General features: G+C 35.7%; 1 protein-coding gene across 1 annotated transcript; it reads left to right on the top strand.

Moving 5' to 3' along the window:
* The first annotated feature begins 771 nt into the window (after positions 1 to 771).
* On the top strand, positions 772 to 2,186 carry LOC141714357 (uncharacterized). The gene is made up of 2 exons (XM_074517880.1): positions 772 to 865; positions 1,627 to 2,186. The coding sequence occupies exons 1-2, from the start codon at positions 772 to 774 to the stop codon at positions 2,184 to 2,186; spliced, it is 654 nt and encodes a 217-aa protein (XP_074373981.1).
* Positions 2,187 to 20,732: the final 18,546 nt, after the last annotated feature.

Consider the following 20,732-nt stretch of genomic DNA (forward strand, 5'->3'; position numbering starts at 1 on the left):
AGTTTAGTTTTTGGGTCATGTAGTGGGTAAGGATGGTATCAAGGTGGATCCTACAAAGATTGAGGCTGTATCCAAGTGTGAACAACCAAAGACCCCGACGGAAGTTAGGAGTTTTCTTGGATTAACAGGTTATTATCGAAGATTTGTAAAAGACTTTTCCAATATTACAACTCCATTGACCAAGATGACCAGGAAGAATGAGAAGTTTATCTGGACAGAGAAATATGAGGAAAGCTTCCAAGAATTGAAGAAGAGATTAATGACATCTCCAGTGCTAGCATTGCTAGATGAAACGGGAAACTTTATAATCTACAGTGATGCTTCTTTGAAGGGTTTGGGCTGTGTGTTGATGCAACATGATAAAGTTATTGCCTACGCCTTCAGACAGTTAAAACCCTATGAGCAGAAGTATGCAGTTCATGACTTGGAATTGGAAGCAATAGTGTTCGCGTTAAAGCTATGGAGACATTATTTATACGGAGAAAAATACGAGATCTATACGTATCATAGGAGTTTGAAGTACATATTCACCCAGAAGGATCTAAATATGAGACAAAGGAGATGGTTGGAACTGATTAAAGACTATGATTGTTCTATTAATTACCACCCAGGCAAAGCCAACATAGTGGCAGATGCCCTGAGCAGGAAGGAAAGAATGAATGTGATCAAGGTTGTTGAGGAATTAGCAAAGGAATTGGAAAGGTTGGAAATTGACGAGTACCCGTAGGTAGTAAGGAGCAATTGTACGAGATTACTTTCTAACCAGAATTAATGGAAAAGTTTAAGAAATGCCAGGAAGAGATAATGAATCAAGGACTAGATAGTTTGACTGGAGAAGAACTTTGTACTCAGAAAGACAACAAAGGTATGTTTAGGTTTTCCTCTAGAATAGGGATCCCCAATGTGACTGAGCTGAAAAATGAGATTTTGCAAGAAGCCCATAATTTTAGGTTTTCTATTCATCCTGGAAGCACTAAGATGTAACAGGATTTGAAGCAGAAATTTTGGTGGCCAGGAATGAAAAAGGAGATAGCGGATTGGGTTAGTAAATGTCACACCTTCCAAACGATAAAGGCAGAGCATCAAAGGCCTAATGGACTGTTACAACCTCTAGAGATTCCGCAGTGGAAATGGGAAGAAATTGTAATGGATTTTGTAGTAGGATTACCAAGGACGAAATCAAACCATGATGCTATTTGGGTGATTATTGATAGATTGACTAAGTCTGCACATTTCCTTCCAATCAACGAAATATATTCTTTGGATAAGTTATTTAAGATGTATTTGGATGAAATTGTGACCAAGCATGGAGTTCCTATTTCAATTGTGTCTGATCGAGATTCATGATTTAACTCGAGGTTTTGGACAAAATTCTAGGAATATTTTGGCACTAAGTTGAAGATAAGTATTGTTTATCATCCCTAGGTAGATGGTCAAAGTGAGAGGCGATTTAGACGATAGAAGATATGTCGAGAGTATGTGTATTGGATTTTAAAGGAAACTAGGATGATCACCTGCCATTAATTGAGTTCTCCTATAATAATATTTATCATGCCAGTATAGGAATGCCACCTTACGAAGCTTTGTATGGACGTAAGTGTAGGTCCCCACATTATTGGGATGAAGTGGGAGAGAAGAAATTGTTAGGTCCTGAATCAGTTCAGCAAACCAAGGATGCAGTGGTATTGATTCGGAAAAGATTAGAAGCAGCTCAGAATAGACAGAGAAAGAATGCGTACTTGCATCGAAAGGACATGGATATAGAAAGAGGATCATTGGTATTGTTGAAAGTGTCACCTCGGAAAGGATTGGTGAGATTTAGACAAAAAGGCAAACTGAGTTCTAGGTATATCAGACCGTTCGAAGTGTTGAGAAAGGTAGGTAAAGTTGCCTATGAATTGGCACTACCGCTGGAGCTACAGAATATCCATAACGTGTTTCACGTATCTATGTTGAACCGCTATATCCCTGATTCGAATCAAGTCATTGAGTATGAGCCAATTGAGCTTCAACCAGATTTGTCCTACGTGGAGCAGCCAATCCAGATCCTCGACCGTAAAGAGCGAGTTCTTAGGAATAAGTTGATTCCCATAGTCAAAGTACTTTGGAGAAATCCTCGAGTGCAAGAGTCCACTTGGAAATTAGAGTCAGATATGCTTGACAAATATCCTCACTTGTTGAATTAGTTAAGATCCTGAGGATAGAATCTTTTTAAGGGGGAAGGTTATAACGACTCGTATATTTGTATTATTAAAGTGTAATTATTAAATAAATAAACTAGGTTATGGTTCTGTCAATTGGGTGTTGTATTTGAAATTAGTTGTATGTGCTCCGTGGTATACGAAAAATTGTTTGTGTGATTAATTATGGAGTCGTATTGGTTTATTTTTACTTTTAAAAATGATTTTATGGAGTATTTATTTTCAAAAATATTGGTATTAACTATAAAATTATTTGTGTGGCTTTATAATTTCAATAATTATTTATGGGAATTTATAGAACTTAGAAAACATTATTTCATCAATTATTTATCCCTAAATGATTTTCTGATTGTATTTTGGTGTAAATTCAGTAGTAAATTGTAGAAGGTTTCAAAAATCATGAAATACATATTTCCTTAAGTTTGGAATATTTTGAGAATTTTAAAATTATTTTGGAATTTTTTTGGATTAAATTCACCTGCACATTTGTTCGTTAAATCGTAAAATACGGGTATGTTGTGCGATTCAAGAATGACTTAAAAATTATGAAAATTTTCTATTATTAGTTTTTAATTATTTCAGGAATTTTAAAACTATTTTGGTAAATTTTCGGGTTATTTCTACCTTTAAGTTGCGCGTTAAATTGATAATTGTGGTGCGAATTCAGGCTATCGAGATAATTAAAACAGATAAACATTTCATTCCTTATCCCTTTTAATCTCTCTGATCTCTCACCTCAATCTCTCTCTTTCACCACTTTCCTCTCTTGTCTCTCTCAATCAATCTCACTGTGCTCTATAATCTCTCTCGATTTCTCTCTAAACTCTATCTCTCAATCTCTTTTTCACTCCCTCTCTTCCCCTGTGCTCTGTTTCCCTTGTTCTTTCCGACATCGTCATCGCTGCCTTCTCTTTCCGGTAATAGTTGATGCCTGTTTCTTATTTTCCGATTTGTGTGTATATGCGCGTGTGTATACACGCGTATGTACGTACAGTTGGATGATCTGTGTTTTGGTTGTTACCTGCTGTTGCCTTGTTTCTTTTTCCGACCACCTAGGTTGTGCTGTTTTCCTGTTGTTTTCCGATTGGGGGCGCGTGTTTGCGCATGCTTCTTGCTGGGTTATGATTTTTATTAATTTTAATCCATTTTTCTGCAGGATTTATTTGATTGGAATTCGTGAAATAAAAAGAAATATTTCGTGCGGGAAATTATTAATAATTAATCGGAGGAATTCGTATGGAAACCCGAATTTATCGGGCACCAACGAATTTTACCACCACAACAATGAGCCTCAGAGAGCCGACGGTGGACGGTGATGAATATTTTTGAGTCTTATAATTTAAAAAATAATAATTAACATCTATAGCGGTGATTGGGAATGCGAATTGTGAATGCTTGTTGGTTGCGTCGATCATGTTTCGACGGGAAGTCCGATAAATAAAGGAGACGCTGCCCAATTTTCGAAAAATTATTTTCGGATATCTAGTTTATACCTGTTTTACTTACTTTTGTAATAAGTTATGATTTATGTTCCTATAATTGTTTATCATAAACTGTTTTACTTGTTATTCATATAATGGTACTGCTGAGCAATTAATTGCTCACTCTTGCAAAATGTTTTGTATATTTATATATTGCAGATGCCTAGGAGACCCTTCTGTCATAAGCAGGGCCAGATTCCAGTTCCTTCCGTACCCGGCTCCTCTGAGATAGTTGTATCAGACCAGAAGTGGTCTGTTGAGTTGCTGTAAAAAGTTAGTTGTGTCGGGTTTATTTAAATAAGTTGGTTTGTAATAATTGTGTAACATAAATCATACTTGAACCTGGAAAAGATCTTGTTAAGTGGTTGTGTTTATATTGAAATAAGAATGAGTTGGTTGTATTATATTTGTGGTTTGTTGTTGTTCATGACGTCAACCCCTGACCCCGGGGTTGAGGCCATCACAATGATTCGCTTTACTGTAAAACCAATGCAGGGGTTAAGTTGTTTAATAATGAGATGATTGGGGAACTGATAGAATTGGCCATATTAAGTGAATATATTGCTACTTTGTTTTTTTACAATGTGACACCTCCTTGTTATTCCCAAACAATCTAACAAGTAGAATTATAGCAGGGGGTTGAATGTAATTCTTGGTTTCTTTTCAATCTTATAAAACTTCTTGCAAATATAAATATAAATGTGTATTAATATGCTAAGTGCGGATAAGAAATATTCAAGTACTTAAACACAAAGTAAATAAAAAAGGATGTTTAAAACTTTCTGGTGGATTGTTGTTTCCACCAGAGATATATTCATATAAATGTAGATATCCCTGTGATGCAAGAATGCACACAGCTGCTTACAAGTGAATTTACAACAGAGAGAACTGAGAAATTCTTAACAGATTATCTATTTCTCAGTTCTTTCGATTAATGTTTTTCTACTTGCTTCTCTTGTTTTATATATTACCAAGTTACATGTGAAAAAGACAAACTAATAAAACAAACATGTCTAAATCTAATCACATGTTTCTTTATTTCTCCATCCAGCATTTTTGTATTTCTTTAAGTTAGCATGGAAATGGAAATGCTTCTTGATCTTCATAATCCTGATTACAGGATGCCACATTCCTTTTGTATACAATCAACCCATGTGACTGTCAAGTTACTATCAACTCCTATTTTTATTTGTTATCCATTGAGACTCTGTTGGATCATCCGTCAAGACTCTATTTGATCATCTGTTGAGACTCTATTGGATCATCTGTTGAGTGTGACTTGGATCATCCATCGAAGCCTTGTAGAAACATCCGTTGAAAGTATTTCCATAGCAGATGACTCAATTTCACTTATACAAAATTACAAGGCATCTAATATTTATAATTAACCAACCTCTTTTATATATTATTCTTACAGTCAACATGACTTAAAATATCCTACAACTTCTAGTTCTTCAAGACATTACAATATACAGGAATGTGCTACAAAAACTTATTTAAACATAAGCTACTCTTTCAACGGTTGACAAGTGAGATTATCCGTTGAAAAGTATAATTACACTTAATTAAATCTACTAAGGTATTTTGGTAAATTTCATCAATCCTACAACATATTCCTAACAATCTCCCCCAATTTATGTATACTAGAATTGTATTCATAAATTTAGGAGGAATTGATTATAACAAAACACCCAATACAAGAAGATCATTCAATAACATATAAAATTATAAGTGTTGCAAGTTTATTGAAATTTGACAAAATAAAGTTCACCAAATCTTACAAGCTTTGTTCAAGGTGCTCCTCTAGTCTGAGCAAATAAATCTTTTCTTCTTGAATGTCTGGTCTTCTTTCCCAGCTTTTCATTGTTTTCTTCAATCTGGTGTTGGAGTTGTCTGTGGAACTCAGATTCACCTTCATTTGATTGATCCAGCATTTCTTGCATTTCCTTGAGAGTTTCATTACTTGATATCTTTAGTTGGTCTTCTAATATGAAGAATCTTCCTGTGTTCTTTTCATCCTTGAACTCCATTAACCAATATGGCCTCAAGTGCACTCTATTCCTAGTGTAAGGAATGCTTAAGACTTTTGGTAGTGCACTTGGGTCTCTCCAGCTTTGTCTTATTTGTTCAATTTTGTTGAGTATCTCCTTTTTAGCAACCATGTTGAATCCAAAGGTTTTATTGATTGCAGAGAATACTTTTACTAAGACATAATAGCCTTCATTAAGAATTCTGTGAAGAGGCCAAGTGAATTCCTTTCCACCCTTGTATTTGAACACAAGTCTTTCTGGAAGTCTGTTGTGAGCATCAATAGCTCTCACTTCATCCAGCTCATCCAAGTAAAGATTTATGTCTGAGAACTTCTTTATGTCACAAATAAAGAGCTGATCTCCTTTGTTGACTGTTGGTTTGGGTTCAGATAGGGTTTTGGATTTGAATGGGATAGACTTGACTGGCTTGCTTGGTATGTTCTTTATTCTTTTAGAGGTGGTAGGTATAGGGAGATTTAGCTCTGGAATAGGTAGGCTTTCCCAGTCTATGGGTTCATCCTTAGAAATGATTGGTTCACCATGGAAATTCACCTCAGGATTGACCTTGATTTCTGCTTGCTCCATTGTGGTCAAGGTTGGTTGATTTGTAGTAGTAGACTGGGTTGGTTTAGATTCTGTCTCTTCTTCTTCAAATACCACCTTCCTCTTTGCTCTTTCCTTTCTATACCCCTTTCTCGATTTCTGCTTTGGTTCCTCCAACATCTCAGTTTGAGTTAAGATAGTTGGATTTTCATTTTCTGACTTGGCGACAGGCTTCTCAACTTGTTTCTTTGCTTCTAAGGCAGCCTGTCTTTTCTAAGATTTGAGCCTTAACTTTTCTTCTCTCTTGGCTTCTGCAAATTGAGGATGTTCAGCCATCACACAAATTAGTTTACCATTTCTGTAGATTTTAGCTATTCTCTTCTTCAAGACTGAGTCTCTTGGATCTTTATTATTGGAAATGGAGTGACCAAGTATCTTCTTTTCATCAGGCTGAGGAGTGCATATACTAGGTCCAAAGGATTCTTGCCAGAATGTTTTGATGAATGATTCTTGGGCTTCAAGATCACAGTGGCCTTTTGATGTCTTCTAGCTAAGGTTTGACCTCTCTCCATATTTCTCAAGCTCATTTCACTTATTGGAATTTGTCTCAATTGTGTGAAATGTTTCACATATTTGTCTTGTTTTTCAATTAGACCAAATACCATTTCAATTCTCTCATCAATTTTCTTCATTTGTTCTTTCAGCTTGAGCTCAGCTGCTTCTATATTGATCAAGTCAATGTTGTCTAATACTGGTGGATTTGAGAAAGTAATGGCTGGAACAATTACTCTGCTGACTTGAATGTGCACATCCTTATCCCCTTACTACTTATATAATTGCATCTTTCTCCCCCTTTTTGTTATCATCAAGTTGAGCAGGATTGGAAGTTTGAGCAGCCACTAGTTGTTGTAGCAGTTGAGTTTGAGTTTGTTGATTAGAAATAATTTGAGCAACCGAGTCCTCCACTTTTGACAGTCTTGAACCCAATTCCTCAACTTTCCAACCCAAGTCATGTTCCTTTTATAGATTTTGGATTAAACTTGTCATTGTAGAATCAGGAAGTTTGGCATCCAATCTCTTAGAGAGATTGTCTTTGACTTGTTCAATCTCATGCTTTAGTTCATCTACAGTTTGATTTTGTTGGAGAGCTTGAATTTTTTGCAATTGTGGAGACTCTAGATGGGCTTGTAGAAGACTTTTGGTGCTGGAGTGATTGGTGGCTTGAATGGTAGCTTGAGTTTAATGAATTAGTTTGAACAAGGTGGATTAAAGGTGATGATAATTTCAATCCTTTGAAAACATCCAAGCTAGAGTTTTAGTTTCTCCCCTTATGTCCCTGCCTATATCTTTAGCATCCTCTCCAAGAGAGTCATCTCCAATAGAACCACAGAAGCACCAAAAGGATAGTCAAGATCATCACCAGCCGTAGAAGGTAGTGAATTGATTGCATCCTTGGCTCTTAGCATAGAAGTTGTTATGCACACCAATTTTAAAGTCTTCTCAGTAGCCTTATTGCCCTGTCCAGTTAAAATTTGATATGTTAGAATAGGATGAGTAACTGCCTCAGCATCAAAGGAGACAGAATCTAAAATAGCTTGATAATCTTGCAGAAATAGCTGCTTCTTTTCTGCATCATTGACATCCCTTAACTCACTAATAATGGGCTCTTCCCATTCTTCTATTGTACATGCTTTTATCTCATTATCTCTATGTTCTTGCATCAAGGGCTTCACTTGGCTTCCCAACCTCACCTTCACCATCTAAGGTAAGACTCCTATCACTCACTTTTGCCATGTTGGAAGAAATAACATGCATTTGATCACTCATTTCCTCTCCTTTTTCCTGAGAGCAACTCAACCTCTCACTCAGTTCACACCCTTTCCTCAATCCTAATAGTGATTGAACAACCACTAAGTCATCTACATTAGTAACATGTTTGGAAATTTCAAGTTGTGTAGATACTTCCAACGGATGAGGAATATCCATCAAAATAGTAGATGTGAATGTCGACGGATAATTGCTGTGAAGCTTATCTGTCGAGAGATAATCACTAGTCGATGAATGAAGAATATCCATCGAGAGAGTAGAAATGATAGAGTTAGGAGTTGAAACTACTGTAGAATCTGTGATGATTGATTTGAGATTGTGCACATATTTCTCAATAGTATCAGAAAGAAACGGCAAGTGAGCCAACAAATTATCTAAAATATGATGCTCACTTGCTTAGGATTGTGGCTCCTCCATGAGTTTCAAAGATAGAGACTCAGGAATTGATGTGTGTATCATATCCATATCCAGTGAGTTTTTGGGAGAATTGTGTGCGTGAGGTGTTTCAATTGTGAGAGATTTTGGCTGTGATTACACATTTATTGGAGCCACATCAACCTGACTTTGTGATGGTGCAGTAACTGAGTCTTTGACTGCAGTTGGCACTGTATGCGCACCCTGTACTCCCCCATAGGTTTAGATTTCTTATTTCTTATATAAGTTTATGGTTGTTCTGTGTCCCTTTCCCTTTTGGCCTATGCTCTTGGTTGAGAGCTTGTTTTAATAGTCACATCCTTTTGGGAGGATGCAACTAGAAATGAGCTTATTTCCTTATTAAGCACTACAGTTTGTTGGGAAACTGAGTGTGGTTGATTTGGGTCACACAAACCTCACTATCCTTATTCTTAGGGTTTCTTTGATGTTCACCCTGTCCCTCACCTGTCTTACCACCCTTCACACTCCCCTCTTGTGTTTTGGTAGATTTTAAAACTAGTTTCTTTTGAGAGGAACTAGAGTGGGGTTTCTTCGACTTGGATTTAGAAATTTTGGATTTTGTGGCTTGGGTAGGCATCTGTTTGGTCACTGTCATAGAATTCATAGCCACAGAAGTTTACAAAGAAACTTGAGGTTGGGAAATAGTAGAGACAGAAACATTTACCTCATTTATCTGAGGTGCCTCCATGATTGGAAAGTAGTTGAGAGGCACATCATTGTGGAGATTGTTCCTATTAAGATAAACAAGAACCCTCTTTTCTTGGACCCAACAATCAAGCTTATTTGTTGGGTTCTCAATTAAGAGGTCCTTAGACATATGATTTTCTAGCATCATAATGAATCCTGTATAGTATATATTTTTAGACCTCTTCTTAATGTCTCCTAACTTATACCCTAGTTCATACATGACAGAACTACTTAAATTGAAATACTTATCACTTAGCAGCATGTAAATCATGTTATCAATAGAGTAACTAACTGCATCAAAATTGCTAATCTTTCTTGAAAATGCTTTTATAAAAGAGTCACAGAGAAAGCTCCACTCTTTTCTAAGGACCATTCTCCTAACCACACCTAATTTGGCATGATTGAGAGAATAGCCCATAGACACAAGCATGGTGCTCACATATGTATCTGTGTGTGGGACAAGTGTGTTATTTTCAGGAAATTTAAAGTATGCTTGAATTTCATCATAGTTAATACAGTAACCATTACCTTTGAGAGAGAAGCCAATGGTCTTATCTTTGGAGTTGTACACTGCAGTAGCCTAAATCTCCTCCACAACTTTACAGTAGATGACCGGAGATTCAATCATGGAATAACTGAGTTTGCAACTTTGAATGAAGCCCATCATCTTGTGATATTCCTCAGAAGCAACAATATCTTTGTTCACCAATGCTACAAAGTTGTTCTTTGCATACACAAATCCAGTTTGAGACATGATTTTGACTACTGGTGCCATTGTTGTGATTGATAGTAGTTACAGAGAAAGGGGTTTTGTTTTGGAGATGAAGAGAGTAAAATGCTTTGAGAAAGATAAAAGTAAAATGAAAAATGAATGGGGGTTTTTATACTTTCTCAGAAATAAACAATCAAAAATTAAAAAGTACAATAAAGTAACCAATGAAATTTGCCCAAAATAGCCGTTTTAAAAATGAAATAAACTGTAGAAATTTTAAGGATTATCCATCGACATATACTTACATACTGTAAGTAAATTCCACGGATAAGGTATAGAATTAACGGCTATGATTAAAGCAATTCAACAAATATAGATTAAACAGATATCCGTCGAGATAAAAAGTACCCAGAAAAATATTTAATTTTCAATAGATAATGAAATTGAAAGGATATTCATTTTCAACGGATATGAACATCCGTCGAGATATAGATTTTGATTTAGCCAAAATTTCATCTTTACAAGAGAAATCAAAGTTGATTCTGGCTGTATTACAAATTGCTTAGAAATCAAAACAATTTATGAATAGTTAAACATACCTAACTCACTTACCAACCTAGTAAAGCTGGACTCATCAAGTGGCTTGGTAAAGATGTCTGCAAGTTGCTTCTCACTTGAAACAAAATGAAGTTCCACTATACCATTCATGACATGTTCTCGAATAAAATGGTACTTGATATCTATGTGCTTTGTCCTTGAATGTTGCACAGGATTTTCAGTAATAGCAATAGCACTTGTGTTGTCACAAAAAAATTGGATCTTGTCTACATGTAGACCATAGTCCAATAGTTGATTCTTCATCCATAAAATACGTGCACAACAACTACCAGCAGCAATATATTCAGCCTCAGCTGTAGAAGTAGAGACTGAATTTTGTTTCTTACTAAACCAGGACACTAGCTTGTTTCCTAGAAATTGATAGGTTTCTATTGTACTTTTTCTATCAATTTTACAACCTGCATAATCTGCATCTGAATAACCAATTAGATCAAAACCAGAGTCTCTAGGAGACCAAATGCCAAGTTTTGGCGTTCCTATGAGATATCTGAAAATTATATTAATAACTACTAAATGAGATTCTCTAGGATCATCTTGAAATCTAGCACAAAGACAAGTAGCAAACATTATATTTGGCCTACTAGATGTTAAATATAAAAGTGAGCCAACCATGCCTTTATAGCTTGAAATGTCCATAGACTTTTCAGTAGTGTTCAATTTAAGTTTAGTTGCAGTGGCCATTGGAGTTTTTGCAGATGTACAATCCATTAAGTCAAAATTCTTTAAAAGATCATAAATATATTTGGTTTGACTAATAAATATACCATCACTAGCTTGCTTAACTTGTAGACCAAAAAAGTAAGTTAGTTCTCCCATTATGCTCATTTCATACTTTGCATCAATTTGGCAAACTTTTTGCAAAGTTTCTCATATGTAGATCCAAATATAATATCATCTATATAAATCTGAACATATATACTAGAGCCATTAACATTTTTAAAGAAAAAAGGTTTGTCAACAGTACCCTTGTAAAATGATTTTCTAAAAAAAACTTTGACAAAGTGTCATACCAGGCTCTAGGTGCTTGCTCCAATCCATAAAGTGTTTTCAAAAGAGAGTAGAAACAATCTAGAAAGTTGGGGTCTTCAAAACCAGGAGGCTGACTGACATAGACTTCCTCCTCCAAATATCCATCCAGAAATGCACTTTTAACATCCATTTGATAGACCTTGAAATTGGCATGGGCTGCAAAGGCTAGAAAGATTCTGATGGCTTCAAGTCTTGCAACAGGAGCAAAGGTCTCATCAAAATCTATTCCGTCTTGTTGATAATAGCCCTTAGCAACCAATCTAGCTTTGTTCCTGACTACTATGCCATTTTCGTCCACCTTGTTTTTGAATACCCATTTGGTGTCAATAGGATTCTTTTCTTTCGGTTTGGGTACAAGCTTCCATACTTTATTTCTTTCAAATTGGTTTAGCTCTTCCTGCATAGCTAAAACCCAATCAGGATCCAACAAATCTTCTTCTACCTTTTTTGGCTCTTCCTTAGATAGGAAGCTACTGTATAGACATTCTTCTTGAGTTGCTTTCCTAGTTTGCACTCTTGAAGTTGCATCACCAATAATTAGCTCAAATGGATGATCTCTAGTCCATTTTATCTGTTGTGGTAGATTAGCTCTAGATGCAGAGGCCTCAAAGTTGTCTTGATGTGTGACTGAGTTTTGATTAGAAGAAACTCCCCTTGAGTTTGTGGATCTTTGACTTGAAGTTGGGGTCCTTTCTGTATGTGATCTGTATTGAATTTCAACTCCTATTGATGGCTCAACGGATGTTGATCTTTGCCTTTCGGCGGATGATGCAGATTGTCTCTCAACGGATGATGCACCTTATCTCTCGACGGATGTTGAATTATGTGCTTCATTTGTTATTGACTTTTCTGCATTATCCTTAGAGATTATTTCTTGATCACTTTCATCATTACTATCATCACAGTTCATCTCAACATTGTCAAATTTGATGCTTTCAAGGAAACCTTCATCTTTGCAGTCATTCAATCTTCTTATCATCAAACACAACATGTACAGATTTCATAACAATGTTGATTCTCAGATTATAGACTCTGTATGCTTTTTCAACTGCATACCCAATAAAAATACCTTCATCTGCTTTGGCATCAAAATTTCCATGCCACTCAGTTTGTTCCTTAGAATGTAGCATTTGCAGCCAAAGACATGAAGAAAGTTTAGTGTTGGCTTCCTGTTCTTGAAAAATTGGTAAGGGGTCATGCATTTTGCTTGATTGACCAAAGAAATATTCTGAGTGTAACATGTAATATTTACAGCTTCTGCCCAAAAGTAAGTTGGTAACTTTGATTGTTCTAGCATTGTACTTGCAGATTCAATAAGAGATATGTTCTTTCTTTTCACTACTCCACTTTATTATGGAGTCCTTGCTGCTGAAAACTCATGCATGATCCTATTTTCTTCACAAAACATCCTCATTATAGAATTCTTGAACTCAGTTCCACTGTCACTCCTGATTCTTCTAACTTTGAGATCAAAATGATTGTTGACTTGCCTTATATGATTGATAATGATTTGACTAGCTTCATCTTTAGATTTAAGAAAATATGTCCAAGTGAACTTTGAGAAATCATCAACAATCAGTAGATAGTATCTTTTCTGATATTGAAAACACATTGACTGGTCAAAATAAATCCATGTGTGGTAGTTGTAGTGGTTCTTCAATTGTAGATTCAAGCTTCTTTTTGAATGATGCCTTGATCTGTTTTCCTTTCTGATAGGCATCACACAATCCATCCTTTTAGAACTCAACTTGAGGAATTCCTCTTACAAGATCTTTCCTGACTAATTCATTCATAGTCTTGAAGTTCAGATGGTACAGTTTCTTGTGCCAAAACCAACTCTCATCTTGACTTTTTTGCTGAAAAGACAAGTAATAGAATATGCACTTGATGAATTGAAGTCATCTAGATACACATTCCCTTTTCTCACTCTAGTGAGAACCACTTTGTTGTTCTTTTTGTTTGTACAGGCTTCTGAATTGAATGTTACTGAGTTTCCCTTATCACAAAGCTAGCTGACACTCAAAAGATTGTGTTTGAGTCCATCCACTAGAGCAACTTCTTCAATGATGACATGGTCTTTAGAAATCAATCCATATCTCACAGAATATCCTTTGTTGTCATCTGCAAAGTACTACTTGGGCCAGCTCTCTCCTTGAATTCAGTGAGCAGGGTAGAATCTCATGTCATGTGCCTTGAGCAACCACTATCCAGATACCAAAGTTTCTTTATGTTTCCTGCACACATCAAAATCAAATCAAGTTGATTTTGGTACCCAAGTTTCCTTGGGTCCTGCCTTGTTAACATTCTTTTTAGGTTTCTTAGGCTTGTCCTCATTTGACTTAGGTGATTGAGATTCAACCTTGGTCATTTGAGTAGGGCTTTGAAAACAATTCATAATTGCAGAATTATCATGCACGGGTTGGTTAACATGAAATGGCATATTATGTGCAAACATGTTATTCCAATATGGCATACGAATAGGCATTTGAGGCATACTGAATGCAGCATAGTAGTGATTTTGTGCAAATGGTGAAAGAGATATGTCCTAAGTCCAATCATGTATGAGGATTTAGGAATAACTTTTATGTAATCTGTTTTGATTTCATTGATATTAATAAAAGGCTTGTTTTGTTTTTATTGCGGGCTCTATCTATTTAAATGTTTAAATAAGATATACCACAGTTTAGAGTAAAGCTTTTTATGGATTGTGATGAGATCATAATAATGAGACCTAAAAGTTGATAACTCTAAACTTAAATAGTTCCTGGTCGTAGGATTACTAACTGGTAATTAATAATCCGCAAAGATCGATACATACTATGCTTGCTTCATTATGAAGGATGTCTGTTCTCATAGACATTTGTGTGGTGACACTATAGCTAGTATGTAGGTGCTTATTATAGAATAAGTTCACTTGACTCACGCAGACTGATGGAGTTCAGTCACGTGTCAGTAGTTGTTCACATAGTGATAGTTGTACAAGTATCCTTAGACTTGAGGTCATCATAGTCATCTTGTGTACACTGAACTATGCTTTAGTTTAGTTCTTAGTCTCAAGGGACAATTATAAGGGCTCTACTGGGTATAGGAATTTGTACACGAAGATAGTGCATGATCAATAAAGGATCTACCCCTTCCAGTGAAGGAAGAGAATGTTCAATACTGATCCACTTATGCTAGTTCAGGAATCTCTAGCCATAGTGAATGAAATTAGAAAGGAGTTTCTAATTTACTTTAAATAGAACTAAGCATAGTGAATGGGAAAGCAAGTGATTAAATAAGATAGACTTAACACAAGTTCCATGCCTTGTATTTAATCATGACATTGCAGGGTAAAAGGAATTGATTGTACGGTAACTACTCACTGAATAGGTTCTTGGTATTCTAAGCAGTGAATTCGTATTATCCGGATAGTCGCGATATGCTGAGAAGTATCCCTCACGATGTAGAATAAATATGATTAATTAATCATATTTAATGAATTAGAGAATTTATATAAATAATGATAAAATAGTTTTATTATTATTTATTTCTACTACCGGCTTAATATTGAACCTACAGGGTCACACCATAAAAGAGAATGATTTAATGTTGGAGGAATTAATTAATAATGGCTGATAATTATTTATTTATGAAATAAATAATTAATTGGAAAATTTAATAATTGATTAAATGAGATTTAATTGATTATAAATTAATTAAGAAAAGGTTCTTAATATTATTAATTAAGAATTTAATTTTTGGAAATTAAATCAAGTGAGAGAATTATTTCTAAAGAGTTTAGAAAAATGATTAATAATTAAAAGGTGTTTTAATTATTAGTGAGAATAATAAAGGGTTAATAATAATAATATTTTATGGGAAAATTTTCAGCTGAAAATTTTGCCTATAAATATACTATTATAGACCCTATTTTTGCCTCAACCAAAAAGATTTACAAAACCCTAATTCTCTCCATCTCCTCCTTCTTCATTACATCATTTTCTTGGTGGATACCGATGGAGTGCTTCACACTTGAGAAGCAGCTGCTAAGGATCTCCGTTCATCATTTTTGGATCGCCATTAAAGACCTCCATCTTTCCATTAATGTAAAGCTTCTTAAGGTAAACATACTGAACTACGAATTAAATATTATTTTTCGCATGGATCCTGCGGAGGGTTTCATTTTTTTTAAGATTTAAATTTACGTTTTCGCTGCGTTTATGTGCTAAAAACCCTTCAATGGCATCAGAGCTACTTGCGAAAAGTTTTTAATTCGTTTATGTGTTTAACTGTTTTCAATATATGAGCATGTACGTGATTCGCCATGATTTGATGTTGATATAATATGTTTATATATGTATGTTTTTGAATATATGATATTCATGTGAGTTGTATAATCATAAGATGATTATGTAATCTGTATATATACTGATATATACATGATTTATGTTTGTTCTAATTATGAGAATCATATTAGATACGGATTCTGAATTGGCTGCTGCAGATTTGCTGAAATCTGGGTCTGGTGTCTGATTTACGCAAACGAATACCCTATTCCATAGGTAAACGAGCGTCTGAACAAAACTGATAGCAAAAGCTATCAACGACTCGTCTGTAAGGCGTTTGACATCGTTTACTGCCCGTAAACAGTGATTCTTGTTTTTCTGATTTGATTCTGATTTTTCTGATTTTTGTCATATTTTCTTTTTTATGATTAGATCATGGATAATATGATATGTTAAGATCAGATTATGTGTTGTTTTAACATGCTTTTATGTGTTGTATGAGCATGGTGGATGGTTATGGCCTTTCGACCTTAGTGTAATGGTTTTGGTTTTGGTTTTAAATACGACTTGCATGTCGTCAATCTTTGTAATCATAAATCTCGAATGTAACTCGAGTTATTCTTGTAAGTTCATTAGATTAGTTTTACTTTCAATCATGTAATGTAATTGAAGACTCAAGAATGCTATCCAATGGAGGTGATACAAAGAAGAAGACGAGGCATACAAGAAGTCTAAACAAAGAAGAAGACTTATGTAATAAGTAGATGTATTTATTTCCATCACCATATTAGATTGACCTTGATCTTTATCATGAGCTTGATAAAGATCACATATGATGGGGCCATAACCAAACACATTTACTTTATTGCACTTTACATTTACTTGTTTATTTAATTTTATATATGAGATATATGCCTATGGTTACCATGCGATGATAGATTTAGGTGAACTTAAATCAATATAAGGCGTGCTCTAGAAAATCTAGAATAGGAATCGTTTCTTGCTTTAATAATAAATATTATGAATACGATCATGAGATTCTTGTGTTTATGAAACACGTAATTGAATATGAATTTTCAATATTGAGAGAAATGATGATTCTGTCAACAACAGATTTCTATCTGTAAGAAAGGGTTATTAAGTGACGCCTCTTGACAATGTTCCGCCCGATCTGGGAATCATCTGATTATCGATTATTGATTTGAAATATTTAATTTAAAAGGAAGAATCTCTTTATAATATGATTATGATTGTAACGTAATATAATCCCTCTAAAATTAAATAATATCAAGTAGTAATTGGCCAATGACACAACGGGCTTGTGTCAGTCATAGCCTTCCAACATGGTAGAAAGTGGTTCTTATTTTTAAATTATTGTCGTTTCGTGCTACAGCCGAGGGCTTTGATTTTGAAATAAGAAATACTTGTCTATTACATAGAGATGTGTACATTGAATTAGAATCTAAAGGTCGGTACGTGCTACAGCCGTGGGCTGTTGGAGACTGATTCAATTGTACGAAATGTTGGGTTAGACTTGACTTAGAATATTGAGTTTGTCGTGCCACAGCCGTGAGTCAATTATTCAAGAGCCTAAACTTATATTAGGGAATAACATAAGATGTAATTGAGAAGAGTTGTCTGCCTATTGAACATCAAATGATGTTTCGTGCCACAGCCGAGGTTATGTGATGGAATGTAGGATCCCTATTCCCACTAGCATTATGAATGCTTAATTTTCACTTAGGGGGTTGAAAAAAATTAGATAAACTAGTGGGAGACACTTATGAATAAAGACCCGATTCATATAGTGTTTTGAAATGAAATTGAATATTTGCTAAGTGTTGTTATGTGTTTATCATTTACAGATTTACTATATTCGTCATGTCTTCTGCACTATCACTCCAGAGCATATTAGATGCTCACAAGTTGACTGGTCCTAATTTAGCTGTTTGTTTTCATTGTAACAAGTTGGGGCACTGGAAGAGGAACTGCAAGGTTTACCTTGCAGAATTGAAGAAGAAGGGTAGTGAGACTACCGCTTCTGATTCAGGCATGTTAATGATCGAAGTTAATATGTCACTAGGTCAAATTTCTACTTGGGTATTAGATACCGCCTGTGGTTCTCATATTTGCAATTCGTTGCAAGGACTAAAGGGAAGTAGGACTCTTGGAAAAGATGAGGTGATTCTACGTATGGGCAATGGACCAAGGGTTGCGTCCATATCTGTAGGATCATTTAGTTTACATATGCCTACGGGCAAGACTATTATTTTGAATAATTGTTATTACGTTCCCTCTATTGTGAGGAATATTGTTTCTATTCCTATGTTGGATGTGGATGGTTTTTCATTTATTATTAAGAATAATGAATGTTCTATCCTTAGATATAATGTTTTTTTTGGACGTGGCATTTTAAGTAATGGTCTGTATGTATGTGACGTAGAGCATGATTTACTTCAGATTGAACAAACTAATAAAAGAAAAGGAGATGATGAAAATCTGACCTATTTATGGCACTGTAGGCTAGGTCATATTAGTGAAAATAGACTGCGGACATTGCATAAGGAAGGGTTACTTGACCCCTTTGATTTTGAATCATATCCTACATGCGAGTCTTGTCTATTTGGTAAAATGACCAAATCTCCATTTAGTGGACATGGAGAGAGGGCTGCAGATTTGCTAGGATTGGTACACACAGATGTATGTGGACCAATGTCTACGTAAGCCATGGGTGGATTTTCGTACTTCATTACTTTCATAGATGATAGATCTAGATTCGGATATGTGTATATGATGAAACACAAGTCTAAAGCCTTTGAAAAGTTCAAAGAATATAAACATGAAGTGGAGAAACAAACCAAACACAGTATTATAACTCTTCGATCGAATCGAGGTGGTGAATACTTGAATGGAGAGTTTCCAGATTATCTCAAAGAAAATGGTATAGTCTCCCAGTGGACTCCTCCATATACTCCACAGTTAAATGGGGTATCTGAAAGGAGAAATCGAACTTTGTTAGACATGGTTCGGTCCATGATGAGCTATGCGAATCTTCCAGTATTCCTATGGGGTTATGCATTGGAAACCTCACCATATTTACTGAATAAGGTGCCTTCCAAATCTGTTCCTCAAACACCATATGAGATGTGGAAAGAAAGGAAACCGAGTCTTAAACACGTTAAGATTTGGGGATGTCCAGCTTATGTCAAGAAAGTTGACCCAGATAAGCTGGAATCTCGATCCATAAAATGTAATTTTGTGGGATATCCTAAAGAGACTTTGGGGTATTACTTTTACACCGATCATCGGGTGTTTGTCTCCAGACATGCTACCTTCTTGGAAAAGGAGTTTATCCTTGAAGGAAACAGTGGGAGCAAAATTGAACTTGATGAAGTTCAAGAAGCACAAACTACTACGGATCAAGTGGAAACACCTGTTCAGACTGAACAACCTTCTGTGGAACAGCCCATTCGTAGGATAGGGAGAGTGTTTCGCCAACCTGAGAGGTATTATGGCCTTGTCATTGAGAATGACAATGAGTTGTCAATCATTGATGATGACGACCCTGTGACCTATAATGAGGCTATGAGTAGTGTTGACTCAGAGAAATGGCATAATGACATGAAATCCGAAATGGAATCTATGTATACCAACCAAGTATGGACTCTGGTTGAGGCGCTTGAAGGTGTTAAGCCTATTGGGTGCAAGTAGGTATACAAAAGAAAGATTGGAGCAGATGGCCAGGTGGAGACCTATAAGGCCAAGCTCGTGGCAAAAGGATTCAAACAAAGGCAAGGGATTGACTTTGATGAAAAAATTTCACCTGTAGCCCTGTTAAAATCAATTCGGATTTTGCTTGCGATTGCTACTTACTAGGACTATGAGATCTGGCAAATGGACGTGAAAACGGCCTTCCTCAATGGGGAACTTGAGGAGGAAGTGTATATGTCACAGCCAGAGGGTTTTCTTTCTAAGGGAAATGAACACCTAGTGTGTAAGCTGCTGCGAACCATATATGGTTTAAGGCAAGCTTCTCGTAGATGGAACATCCGATTTGATGAGACAATCAAAGAGTTTGGTTTTATCAAAAACATAGATGAACCATGTGTCTACAAGAAGGTTAGTGGGAGTGCGGTAACATTTCTTGTATTGTATGTGGATGACATACTTCTTATAGGAAATGATATACCGATGCTACAATCAGTCAAAGTATGGCTATCAAAGAACTTCACCATGAAGGACTTGGGAGAAGCATCCTACATTCTCGGTATGAAGATCTATAGAGATAGATCTAGAAGAATGATAGGTCTTACCCAGGGTACATATATCCAGAAAGTGCTTAAAAGGTTTTGCATGGAAAACTCCAAAAGAGGTCTCATACCGATGAGCCATGGAGTGTCCCTTTCTGAAAAAATATCTCCTAAGACACCTGACGAAAGAGAGCGTATGAGTAAGATTCCTTATGCTTCAGCAATAGGACCTATCATGTACGCGATGTTGTGTACAAGGCCTGATGTAGCTTATTCAATTAGTGTGACGAGCAGATATCAGTCCAATCCAGGTGAAGACCACTGGAAAGCAGTGAAAAACATCCTTATGTACTTGCGAAGGACTCAGGACATTTTTCTTGTTTTTGGTGTGAATCTTAGTTGAAAATAGAGGAGATGTCAACGTCGAGAGAGTTAACACACATAACAACATAGCAGACCCACTCACAAAGCCACTTTCTCAGAGTCACTTTGATCATCATAAAGATAAGATGGGTATTAGATACCAGAGTGATTGGCTTTAGTACAAGTGGGAGATTGAAAGAGATATGTACTAAGTCCAATCATGTATGAGGATTTAGGAATAACTTTTATGTAATCTGTTTTGATTTCATTGATATTAATAAAAGGCTT

This window comes from Apium graveolens, chromosome 3 (genome assembly GCF_009905375.1).
Source record: "Apium graveolens cultivar Ventura chromosome 3, ASM990537v1, whole genome shotgun sequence".
NCBI classification, from domain to species: domain Eukaryota; kingdom Viridiplantae; phylum Streptophyta; class Magnoliopsida; order Apiales; family Apiaceae; genus Apium; species Apium graveolens.

What these genes read in the sequence shown, in the direction of transcription:
- LOC141714357 (XM_074517880.1), top strand. Translation starts at nt 772, where the DNA reads ATGGAAAAGTTTAAGAAATGCCAGGAAGAGATAATGAATCAAGGACTA. An exon ending in TACTCAGAAAGACAACAAAG is followed by an intron (nt 866 to 1,626) that starts GTATGTTTAGGT and finishes ATTGGGATGAAG; the next exon opens with TGGGAGAGAAGAAATTGTTA.